At 36.9% G+C, this 13,617-nt stretch overlaps 1 protein-coding gene across 10 annotated transcripts in view; it reads right to left on the bottom strand.

The window, feature by feature from the left end:
- Positions 1–13,617, bottom strand: part of ANK2 (ankyrin 2) — a 307,168-nt gene that overhangs the window by 135,327 nt on the left and 158,224 nt on the right. For all 10 annotated transcript variants that reach the window (XM_042811616.1, XM_042811621.1, XM_042811625.1 and 7 more), the window contains exon 3: positions 3,184–3,285. In XM_042811616.1, coding sequence (XP_042667550.1) covers positions 3,184–3,285 — 102 coding nt within the window. The remainder of the gene's footprint in view (positions 1–3,183; positions 3,286–13,617) is intronic.

Raw genomic sequence — 13,617 nt, 5'->3', positions numbered from 1 at the left:
TTCCCCTGGATACCTGTTTCTTTTCACCAGGCAAAGGCTTCTTCCTTACAGCTCTTCCAGTGGGCTGAACCTGATGCTATAAGCTACCAAAGCAAACATTCACTGAAGTTTCTGTTCACCTTGGGCACTGAAATTTCATCCATCTCATGAGGCATGAATTACAAATAGAGCTAACAAGAAATTTCTACTGAATTATTTACTGATTTTATGTATTTAAAGACAAACTTTAAAAGCATTTTTACTTCCAGAGTTTCTACATACTGTCTAGTTTGTGGTCATTCTGATCAAATCTGACTAAGAGCTAGGAGGTAGTCATCATAAAGCTTGAGCTTTCAAACCCCTCTTCAAAGAAACACCCCTGACTCTGCTACAATGTCAAGACACTTAACTGCATGCTTCTTTTAAGTAACAGTTGCAGTCCTATTAAATTGGATGGTACCAATCACTTAAGCATCACAAACTCAGGGTCCTGGGCTACGAAGCAGAAATAATTGGATTTTTGCAACTCATTTTACAAAAGGGCCAAACCAAAATATTCCATCACAGTCATATCTATGTTGAAATTTTAACTCTGTTTTTTTACGATAGTAATTCCTCTGAAACAGGAGGTAGTAGTTCAAGCAGAATATTAAAGTATATTTTTATAGACATAGCAATATATTTTGACATAACAATATATTTTACAGAGAAATTTGACCAGTGATAAAAACATATCTCAGTTTAGTTTTCCAAAATTGTTTTTGGAGGAAAAAAAAAAAAAAAAAAAAAAGGAATAAAATCATAGTTTCTTTAATGACCTGAGGGTAATCAGATTTGCAATGCTAATTACCATTTGACTAGAGATTCTACAACCAAGCTTCAAGATGTTAATCTTCTTGAGCACATGTTCGCTAGTCAGCTAAAAATACTTCCCACTTGATGTTTCTTTATGGGCTGAGAAATCACAAAAATAGCAGGGGAAGCCATGGACTTCCTCACCTCAGGTCACTGGGGATCAGGTGCTCCACGCGGGGTGGTGCGCTTAAAGACCAAGGAAAATCAGTTGACTGGCCACACTGCTTCCAATGTGATCAAGTGTTTCTATAATGGTAAGGCTGTATAGTGCTGTCTCTGCCACAGGAGTGAACATTCTGAATTGGATCCAATCTTGCTCTAGGTGAAACAATTACCTCTACAGTTCTAGCAATTGCTCTTAAGGGACAAGTCTGGCACTGTGGAGTACTAAACCTCCTTTTGTTTCCCTTAGATTGAAAACGAAGAAGTGTTTTAGAACCCACTGAAAATATCTGAGGTCATGCACTAACCATACAGTTGCAAAAAACTCCTTCTAATATTTTATGAAGATTTGGGCAGAATTTGAGCATTAAACAACCAGCAGACCAAGGAAATACTTATTAGAGATTAACAACAATGGAAAAGCACCTACTTTCCATCACTTTTCTGTCTTTAGATTATTTAGTGGTACTTGGAACTCATTGCCACACAACAGAAAAAGAATTGAAGAAGGGATTTTAAAATTTGGCGTATAAGTAAATAAAATGAGTTTTGTTTACCAAAATATTAACTAAATAATCTCAATAAAAATACATTAACAAAATTCAAAGATACCATGCAAATTTACTTATTTATTTTAGTAAGATCTACTTTATCTGGTACGAATTACTCAGCTTGTAGCCCATTCCTCCAGCATTCATGTTAAATTAATGAGCAATCCAAGCAATAATAAGTCCAAAAAAAACTAAGTATGAAACTGAAAACACCAACTCTTTCTGTATTTTTTAAAAATGTGTATTAACGTATTACAATTAAGGCCAAGATAATTTCTTTCAGAATACACAAAATTCTAACTCTTTTGCAAATTTAGACTTGCATGAGGGCTGCTCTGAAGGTAATGCCTTCTATTTTATTATGTTGACCCATGACATCAGAAGCGGATGGTAGTGGTACAGCAGGAGGCTGAACCTTCCCATCAACATCCTATTCCATGTTGCTGCTGTGTGACAGATAACAGCAGAAGGGCAGTCTGACAAAATCATGTCTGACATGGAAGTGTGTATGAAGAAAAGGTGTGTCACTGAATTCCTCCATGTGGAAAAAATGGCATCCATTGGCATTCATCAACGCTTACTGAATAGTTACAGAGACTAAACAGTGGATTTGAGCACAGTTAGGTGGTGAGTGGTGCATTACAGCAGTGGCAACATCAATGTGGAAGGCAAGCCATATTCTGGATGGCCATGTAGATTTTTACAAGCACAACATGCAGGTTCTTATTAACTGCTGGCAAAAAAAAAATACATAGCTAATGGCAGTGACCAGGTTGAAAAACAGCATTTTGTAGCTGAATATTTGCTCTGTCAGTGTTACAATACTCTTTGTATTTGTTGCACTTTTCATGGAAATAAATAGGAAGCATCACTTTCAGAGCAACCTGTGTAATTTCTTTCTTATGTTATTGCTATTACCATCATACAAATGAGCGCGCATCCTGAAATGAAAGGAATATCTTTCATTAAAATGGAGAAATTCCCATTACATGGGGATCCATGCCCCATCACAAATAAAATGGATACCCTCAATAAAAAGCAGTAACTAAAAGCACACAAAAAATTGTTGGCAGAATTTGTCACACACACACACACAAAAAAAAAAAAAAAAAAAAAAAAAAAAATTATCCTCCCTCTCCCTAGAATACTACCTAGTAACTTTTGCAACTAGGACTTTTTGGGGGTTTTTTGTTTGTTTGTTTGTTTGTTTGTTTTTGTTTGTTTTTTTCATAAATTGAATATTTTCAGGAATACAGCTATATTTAGTGCTTACTGTTTCAGTTGGAACTGGAACTTCACAACAGTAGGTCCATTAGCCTTAGAATACCAGAAAATACCTTAAATTTTGATTTTACATATAGCAGTAATGTACATGTTCAAACCTGCAGGATACTGTCAGAAAGAAGAGCTCCAAAAGGCTTATGCAAAGCTTTATTTAAAAGCAATATAGAGGCAATAACAGTTCTATATAGAAAGTTCCTACTGAAGAACAAACTTAAAGACATAGCTTGAGATGAATTATGACATCTACATGAGGTAATCTAGCTTGAAAATTCTAGTTTGGTGAAGAGGGTATGACTTGCATTTTGTATGACTTGCATTTTCCTCGTATAGTTTTGCCCTTCAATTATCTTACCTGATTACATGTGTTAATGTCTATTCCACTTTTCAGGTATTCCACTACTTTGTCCAGATTGCCAGCTCTGGCAGCTCGAAGAAAGCTTGCATTGCTGTCAGACTGCAAAAAGATAAGCAGAAAAAATCTCTAATTAGCTCCTGCTTAAAAGAGATAATAATTTCATCGCAGTGAAAGGTTTCCACATGTTATGCTGCAGGTGAATAAAACTGTGAAGAATTTGCATTGGATCTGCACTAATTAACATACATAAACAGGGCTACACCGGTGCAAAACAGCAATCCTGTCAGAGTAAGCAAAATGGTGCAATAACTGCTGAATTTTAAAACTTAGCAAGAAGTAATGAAAAGACAGAAATCACAGTAACTAGTATTAACAACAAGGAAAAATAAAAAGCAACGGGTTTCCTAGTCATAGTTTTCTGGTTTCTATGTATGTGCTCAGAATGCAGGAAAATAATTAACCAATTGTTTTTGGCTAAGATGCTCACGCATCAGCTTGGGATTTGTTTTTGATGTACAAAGCTTCATGACTACAAAGCACATTCATGCATAAATACTGGCTATACATGAGGTATAAATAATAATAATATCTAAGAGAAAAAAAAATAACATCTAAGAGAAAAATGAATGTCCTACTATATTTTATCTACTGTAACACGAACTGGGGCATGATAAACTGGGGAATAGGATCAGCAATGCAATTTGTTCTTGAGCTAGGTTGTGTGATGTATCGTTAAAGTGAGGGATCACAAAACGCTCCCGCCTTCTCATATTCAGCAACAATTATGCCATGAAATCACATTGGCTATTTGAACTAACATGCACTTTGCTATTCGCCTACACACGTACACACAGACAAATTAGCCACTAATGCAACCAACAATCCATGGAGAACAGAAAGTTGTGTGATAGAGGTATTCTGTATAAAACAGAACTGTATAAAACAGAATTAGCATTTGGGAACACACATACAGAGAGTAATCATCTTTGTACATAAAATAAGCAGTCTCCACACATCAAGTAAGCATATAGAGTAGGAGTGTTTTTCAGAAGGCATATAGGTAACCACTCAAGGCTGTGTAGTGAGGTTGGGATACAGAGGCACAGAGGGTTTGCACACCACTGAGCCAGGCACTGAAAGTGTTCCTCACCTAATTGCACCTCTCTGCCACAAGCACCTGATGAGAACCACAGTTTTACCTGGAACAACCTGGAAGCTTCTCACTTCCAACTTATTAATGCAGATCAACAAAGCTTTTTTTTTTTTCCACTCACCTGATCCATTACAAAGCATTTATTTCTGTTGCCCAGATTACTGCACCATACTAACAACCACTGATTCCAACTTATTTTAATCTGAAACAGATGGATGTATTAAAATGATTCTTCTTACAAATGCACTACAAATCAAGATAGAAATATTTCCTTTAAAATCCCTTTAAGTAAACTCCAGCATATTTTCCACATCTTTTGCTGTTAAGAAAACAAATTGCCTTTCTAAAAACACAGCAGGGTGAAAAGGATGGTAGCACAGGAATTCACACCAACAGAAAGCTCTTATAGCTTCAGGCCTGAGACAGTCAAGCACTCAGATGACACAGAGGCAGATGTCAGTGGGCACCTAAAAGAGATGCCATTTAAAACTAAATGGTAACTGTGCTGTCTCCCATGCAGTGCATGTGCACACATACATACACACACACAAAATATGTATTTTGATCTTAAATGTCCTTGAAACAACAGTTGTCTTGGTAAAAACGTTAATCAAGATTAAACACTAGAACTCACAAGCAGTAAATTCTGACACTCTTGAAAGTGATGGGAAAAATACCTTTGCCCACAGTATGACACACGGATTACCTTTTTTAGTTCCATTTCTATTCAAGCTTTACAACAATAAATTAACATGCCAGACCTGAGATAATCTGTTTTCATACTTTAAAGAGGTTGTTAAGGTTGAATGACACTACAAACATCTACAACTTCTTTTTTTTATTAGGGATAAATCCATCATAGCTTGGTTTTTCTTTCACACAGAGTAACACAAAAGGCCAAAATGTTAAGTCCCCAGTTACTGCTGAAAGCTCAGATGGTACATAGGACCATATAAGCATGTTTCATTTGTTTCTGGCTAAGATGATGCAAGCAGCATTTTCAAAATAGACTCTCATTTTCTTGATGCATACTTCTGTCATCTAAAAATTAATGCAATGCACATCATTGCAAGATTCATTACATACACTTGAATGTCAATTAAAATGCAGAATATATACTTCTTGTCAACATGAAGAATTATTATGAATTACCTATACATGATTAACTCCCTGTACAGAGACTTCTTTTCCAGAAGCATCTTTGTATGGTCTCATTCTGAAATAACAGTGCTTAATTGTGGAGAGAAGAGCAATAGGATAGCTAAAATCCCAGTAGAAAACCATGAGACCTCAATGCTCCCTTTAGATGCCTTGGAAAATATTAGAGCACATCATCTCTTTTCCCTAAAACAAAACAAAACAAAACACATGCTTTATCACTGTAGCATGTACTGATCTCACATTAGGTGAATAGAATGGTACCCATCTCTTTATAGTCCACCTTTCCTATTTCAAAATAGTTTCTTACAGACTCACATGTGAAGCATTAGCAAAACAAGTGACCACACATGACAACTATCTAGAAGATCAGCATGCACTTACATGGAGTCATGCCAGGATTATCACTAAGACTTAGCAGCCAGGAGCAAGAGGGTCAACAGAGATTACATCAAATCACAGAGAGCATCTCCTGTTCTCTTTTTTATTTTAGGAACTAACAAAGATACTAGAAAGAAACTGATCAAGCCAAGGTGGAGAGGAAGCAAGCAAGCTCACCAAGCCTGGTATTTTTACAGCCTCTCTTGCACAATGTTTCTACTACAGTATCTCTGATCACTAACCACTGTCATCTGGGGCAATATGTTATTCCACACAAAAATGCTCTTAGTCAAATCTTATTAAAGATTGTGCTCTTATTTAAATCTTATTTAAATCGAACTGGAAAATACAACTAAACAACACAAACACCAATTCAGTCACTTCACATACAAATTCACGCACAAATATCAGTGTGTACTGATAGCTGAGAACACTCAAAGGTTCAGCACTGTGTTTTAAAGCTTGGAAACTGTATATCTATTTGCTTTCCTGATTTGGTTGTCATCTCTGATTTTTCAGCAAGTCATCAGTAGTTTCTCCTTTTTCCTGTTATTTCAAGGTCTTTAAAGTCATTTTTGTCAGGACTGTGCTCTCAGCAGTTTACTCACTTTGGCACATCACAAATTCAAACCCATCTCAAGAGAACTGTCTTAGTAGTCCATAGCAGCTGTTTTCTGTAGTTTCACCATGCTAGGTAACCATGATTTGGGATCTGTGGATTTTTCCAGCTGACAAAGTAATCTCATTACATTTCTTTTTTCCATAATTGCAGAATTTTTACTTGAATTCTTAATGCATTTCTGTGGCACAGAAACTGACACGCTGGTTTTCGCTGGCTTGTTGACTGGTGAAGAAAAACTGTCAGCCAAATGTCATGCAAAGATACTTTCTTCACAACAACATGAAGCCAGAATCCACTGCACCCTACGATACACAGCACGCCATCTCTCCCTATGCAAACACCTCTTACATTTTTAAGTTGTACAATCATATGTAGATCATATACAAAAGCAAGCACTCTATCAAGAAGGAAAAGAAGAGATTACCAAAGAGTATGGCGAGTAGGTGACAAATATGAGAACATGAGACTGGAAGTCTGGACACATCCAATGCTGACATGTTAATTTGCAAAATCTTTCCTGGCACTTTGACACATCATTCAAACATAGGAATCTTTCTGTCTACATGGGGTTCACTAAGTTGCACAATTTAATCAGAACGTTATTAAGATGCCATTAGAACAAGATACAAAGAGCTGAAGAATACTTAGTCGGTACCTTATACTACAGGACAAAGTGATAACCTGGCTGAATTCAGCAGCTTTTTTCTAATACACTATTTTGAGATCTCTAAACTGTTCCATGGAAATTTTTGGCTATTGTTAATTGTGCGTCTAACACTGGACTGCTCCATAACATAATTTCTTCTCACAGTAACCAAGGTTGAATCTGTACCATTCTACAGATATATATAAAAAAACTGCTCATAATCCAGGTCAACATACATTGTTAAAAAAATCAACCACCACCACCACAACACGTTACACACACATGTAGCAAGAAAGTGTTACGAGTCTATGACGACTATCATTTAACTTAGCTTTTCTTCAGCTTTTGAGTGAGGATGAACAATTCCAAACAGAAGTGAGAAATTTCCCAAGTACTACAAACAAATGAGCTACTGTGTAGAAAATAGCCACTGCAACCTTAGGTATACTCTTAGCACAATGCAAAAGTGCTGATTTTAATTAGCTGGTTATCAGACTAGCTGATAAATATATTATTAAATTTAGCGTAATAAAAATGTGAGATATGTGAGAGGATAGAATAAACATTGCTTAAACAATGTTTAAAAAGTGGCTGAGAGGCCACATTTCATGCTAAATGCTATATCAGAATTTTGCTCAAATTTCAAGTGCACAACTCACAGAATCTGAGTAATTAAATTAGATCTGGAAATTAGTGTTTTATTCCAATAGTCACAAACCTTGCCTTTTAGATCCTCTGTCCTCACTCTGGTTGCTTTTCCTGTTTCAACAGACCCCATCACTCACAGCACATACCATCACCCTGTTTCAAAGACACTGTACTCATATGGCAAAAACAAATTGTGATGTGTAGTATTGAAGTCATACAATATATCCAACTCCCTGGAATTTCTCAACACATTCAGATTTCCTGGTGAAAACCAGCTTCACGCTCAACAAGAAAAGACTGAGCCAGAGGAGCTTTCTGTTCTCAGTAACTGAAAGCCTGCTTTTATGGTAACATTATTTAAATCATCCAAATATTCATTTGAAATCATTTCTACAGCAAAATTGTACCTTACTTCACCAAATAACAGGAATGAGCCTATTCTTGGTCCACAACCCCAGATACCTCACTGTGAAAATAAAACCTAGCACTAAGATCTGTTGAATATTTTCACCTGTTAGAGTTTATTGACTGAATTGCAGGAAAAACAGAAGTCAAAAACAGTGTATAGTTAAGAAATATATGTTTTACACCTCAATTTAACACATTTGTTCTGTGTAACATTAGTCTATGCATTAAAGTCTCTATCTAAAAACTAATAACCCTTTTAAATGTACTTCTCAAGCAGCCTCTCTGGGACCCTGTGCTTAGGATTTACAAAGAATGTTTATGCAACCAAAATTTTTGAAGAGGCTGGTGCTGACCAGCAAGTAAGCAAAACTTACTGACATGCATTATATGTATTAAGAAATTCAAGTCACTAGGAGTTATAAAAACTTCCATGTCAAACTGAACCCTGTATTATTGTTTTACATGAAGTCAGCATGAAGACAGAATTTGTTAGTCTTCAGGTTTTTCTGGCTGTTGATGCTACTTACAAAATCCTGAGTGGTAAGAAAGGGTTTGTTCAACAGTTGCTTCTATAATTGGTAAAATGCTCATTAAGCAGCTCTTAATTGACTGGTGACTTATATTAATATATTCAGGTAACGTCTGGGATTGAGAATTCAGCTCAACACAGAATGAAATTTGCATAATGTAAACTCAGAATTTCATGGCTTCTTGATGTTATTCGGTACTTGAAAGATGTAGGGAGAAAAAATGGCAGCAGTGTAAACACATTTCATTTATTTTTTATTATCAGTATCAATTTCTGCTCATACCCTTGAGGCAACCACTAAATTTTATCCCAATTGGCTTGGTTATTCTCTGATTTCAGCAATCGTCTGCTCAAACAAAACATCATTTAATTGGGTGCAACTCTACAAGGGAGCACAGATGAGGTGTTACCATTACTCAACTCATTTGTCACATCTGTTTCTTTTGCCAGTATGGTTACTTTTTCCACAGTAAAATCCAAATGTAAAAGGTAGGACGTGAAAACAAATGGTTTTTCTAAGGGAATGCTTTCTATAAATGTTGTCAGTTGCTCATATTTTATCTTTTACACCCTGATTTTTTTTTTTAATTTTGTTTCTTTATTTATTTATTTAATATTGCACTGAATGCACTGCCAGTCTTCAAAGAACAGCAATTGAATAATGGTGATTTTGTGAACTATAAGCCTAAGTTAAGTAGTAGCTATGCCTGCAAGAGGGCAAAGACTTTAAATTGTTTGCTAAATCTTGTCCAAATGGCACAAATAGCACAAATTCAGTAATCTAGCACTGGTAAATGTTCTTAATGATATGATAACCCTAATCGAAACACAGGTGACAGAACACTACAACAGGCTGCCCAGAGAGGTTGTAGGATCTCCTTCTCAGGAGACATCCAAAATCTGCCAGGACACGTCCCTGTGTGACCTGATCTACGTGTTCCTCCTCCAGCAAGGGGATTGGACTAAATGAACTTTCAAGGTCCCTTCTAATCCCTGTGATTCTGTGGCAATTTCCCCAGCTTTTAATAAAGTAACATTTATTACCTGAAAGAAAAGAAAGAATATACCAGTACTTTATTTTCAAATCCACTTCCTTTGCGTATGTTTTCCTTTTGTTATTTTACAGGAAGACATGATGGAAGATGGATGGACAACGTGCTATTTTCTTATTTTGATTTCAAAAATGATTTCTAACATTCAGTTTTCCCCATTTAAGCAAACAGAGTAGATTTCCTGGTGAAAACCAGTTTCATGCTGGTTCATAGTAGAACGAATCACATCTGCTGCACCTGTTTTAGTTGTGCAGAATTTATTAATAAACCACCTTTTCTTGAACATCTCCAGTAACAATAACTCAGTCACCTCCCTGGGCAGCCTGTTCCAGTGCCTCACCACTCTTTCTGAGAAGAAATTTTTCCTAACATCCTACCTGAACCTCTCCTGGCACAATTTGGGGCCATTCCCTCTCATCCTATCTCTAGTTTCATGGAAGGAGAGGCTGACCCCCCACCTCATCACAACTCCTTTCAGGCAGTTGTAAAGAGCAATAAGGTCTCCCCCTGAGCCTCCTCTTCTGCTGACTGAACAATCCCAGCTCCCTCAGCTGCTCCTCATAAGATCTGTACTCCAGACCCCTCACCAGCTTTGTTGAGTGAGCCATTCTCTGGACACATTCCAGGACCTCAATGCTTTTCTTGCAGTGATGGGCCCAAAACTGAACACAGTACTCAATCTGCAGCCTCTCCAGAGCTGAATACAGGGAAACAAGCGCCTCCCTGCTCACCTCCACAGTATATGCTCATTATAAAACTACAGCTGTATTGCAATGCCATTATTCCCATAATGATGGGAAAAATCCCAATTATTTGTGCTGGTTGTTATTCTGTGACAGCTGAACAGTTTTTAAAACTCCTTTTAGAAATTCCAGTATTTGCAGATCATACATTTTCCAGCCATTCTTTTCTTTCCAGTGTAATGTACAAATATTTAATCAGTTTGGACTTATTTTTAACCATGGAAAGAATAAGTGAGTATGTTCAGCAAATCAGCATTTGCTGAATTTTTACCACATCTTTGGACCAAATAGATCTCAAATTAATCGTGTTCATCATCAAAGGATGGATATATACATAAGTGTTTTCTTGACTTTGGGCCAAGATTAGCAACAGCAGCAGCAAAAGAGGAAGAGAAAACTAATGTGAAATCAACCCTTCTTTGAGCCAAGAAACAAATGTCCTCTATAAAACCTTATGATACTTAGCTGCCTCAGACAGCTGTAGGAGTCCTCCCACTACGTTCATTAACTAGACATACTGGACATACTGCCAGCTGACTTTTACTATGTCAATGAAGGATCTGTGAGAACAGAGGCAAAACTGCATAGCTTTCTATGAAAAAGAACCCTGTAGAAGCCTTTTTTCAGCTGCAGTTTCCTTCTTGATTCTGTATTTGAAACAATGTTATTTTAATCCATACTGATGTTAAAGTATAAAGCCACATCAATAATGGAGGCTTAATCCAGAACAACACACCAGTACTAGCTGAGCTTCAGCCGTATGTAACCCCCCATATCCCACTGGGCTATTCACACCCTTAAAAAATAAATACATAAATAAAATTTGGGGTAAGTCCCAGCTTGGCAACAAAGCGTGCAAGTCAAATTTACAGTGATCAGGATGAATGTAAAACAGAAACACAGTCTAGATTCAAAAAAGGAAAGAAAAGAAAAACAAAAACCCCTGCAAATTAATAAAAGATGGGTTTAAAAAATAAAAGTTTTTACCATAGTCTAAGTGATCCTAAAAACTAGAAAAATCTTCCTATCTTTTACTACGACTTTCATTCTACTCTAAGAGTAGAAATAGATAATCCTTTTGTTTACTGGGAAAGTTTCCTGAACTGAAATTTGAGTGGAAGTCTAATTTTATCATTTACTGAAACAGAAAGGATTCATAGAATATTCAACTGAACCAGAAGATCAGTCTCCTTTCTCCTGTGTGACACTTCCATTCACTGAAGTCTCTTCAATTCTGGTATGGAACCAAGATTCCCACTAAAGGAATGGAATAATACTAAAGGAAGCAGTAGTATACTGGATCATCTGGGCACCACATATTGAGATTTGGGGATATTTGGAACCCCTTCGGAAGTTGGCAGGCATCGACATGATTTCTGTGTCAAGTTTCCATTACTAACGATGGCCCTACATGGAGAAATAATGGTAATAATGTGAGAACACCTTTAGAAAGAATTAGCATGCCATTCCAAAAACACCTAAGCAAAATCCAGCCTATGAATGAAGTTTATGAAGTTTATGACAGATAGTTGATGAAGAATTCTGTCATTAATTTTTCATCCTTTTCTATCTGATCTTGCCTCTGAAGGGATATTTTCTATTAAGAGAAACATGCTAACACTATCAGTGCTAATGAATCAGACAGATCAGACAGATTTACTTACCTAAACACCATTAACCGATTGCCAATTGATTCAAATTTACTGGCACCATAAACAGAAAAAAATGATTTCATGTTCCACTGAGATGGACTAAAATAGATGCAAACAAAATGGGTGTTACTGAAAGGCAGCAGTTTCTAATTGAAAGCCAGTTCTGACAGCAAGACTCATCTTAAACACCTTCCTGTAAAGTAAGATAAAGCAGAATGTGAAGCAGTAACTGAATTATTTATAACTCCATCTTTTGTGGGAGAAGAAGAAGAAAAGTTTCATTTAGTAGATTTTTTTTTAGGATTCATGCACAAGTAGCCCAGTACCCAACACAGATAATTTTCTTTTGTCTCTTGACATTAGCTTATTCCCAGCTGGCAGGAAGTTACACCTGAAGCACATTCAAAACAGACAAAATCCTTCTCCTTAAGCATGACACTTGATGTGTATGCAGTGGTTACAATGTTAACCAGTCAGCACTTCCCTTAATTCCTCCCATAACACTACCATGGAAACAAAACCTCTGTAAACTTGGGGCTTAATTCCAAATAACTCTGCTCTGGTCATCAGACAAAAGAACAAATTTTATCTAACTTCACCTGAATGAATGGCTCTTCGGCTGTATTTTCCACCACCTGTAAAACCCCCACTTTGGAAACTTGCAATTTCCTCTTCCTATTTAAAACTTTCTGGCTCCAATTCCACATGCTGTAGTAATGGGTGTAGCAGAACAATCTGGATCACGAGCCCCACACCCTCCAGTCACAGATACTTCCCAGATTTTGGAAACAGCCTACCAGTTCATCACTTCTCAGTGTTGCTGCATTGCAACCAGCTCCCTACACCAAGTGTCCTGCTGCCCTGCATCACGATGCCAAAGCCCACATCACCATGGCTTTGCCTGCAAAGCAAGAATCTCTGCTGGGGGCGCCTGAGCCTTCCAAGAGCAAATATAATTTCAAGAGCAAATAAGAAGGTAGTTAAACATCAAGGAGGGAAATCAATGCACAGCAAATGTGATGAACCACATGAACCACAGTGTTCAGCCACCTGAGATCTCCTGGTAGCAGCACATTAGAAAAAAAAAAAAAAAAATCTGCAATGTATGATTGTGAAAGTAGTTTGGATTTTTGTTTGTTTTGAAATACTGCTTTTACTTCAAAGGTGAACTCAGAACAGCATCTATCTTCCCATTTAAGAGAGTTATTTTGCATTACGTAGACAACTCAAGAGAGTCGTACAAACATACTCCTGATTTCTTCAACAAGATGGGTCCAAAGCAGCAGACTGTATTTGATTTTGGCTTAGAAAGATTAGATCACGAACAGCAATATTGCCACATGAATTCACCAAGTGTCAGGTAAATTATTCAATACTTCATATCTGGTAGAAGATACATGGAGTCGTCACACTTAGCTTGATGTAGCATCCCTTCTCAG

Source organism: Centrocercus urophasianus, unplaced genomic scaffold (assembly GCF_019232065.1).
Source record: "Centrocercus urophasianus isolate 14NV4802_14NV808 unplaced genomic scaffold, USGS_Curo_1.0 seq_13, whole genome shotgun sequence".
NCBI classification, from domain to species: domain Eukaryota; kingdom Metazoa; phylum Chordata; class Aves; order Galliformes; family Phasianidae; genus Centrocercus; species Centrocercus urophasianus.
The sequence above is the reverse complement of the archived record's forward strand: the minus strand, read 5'-3'. Positions and strand labels throughout refer to the sequence as shown.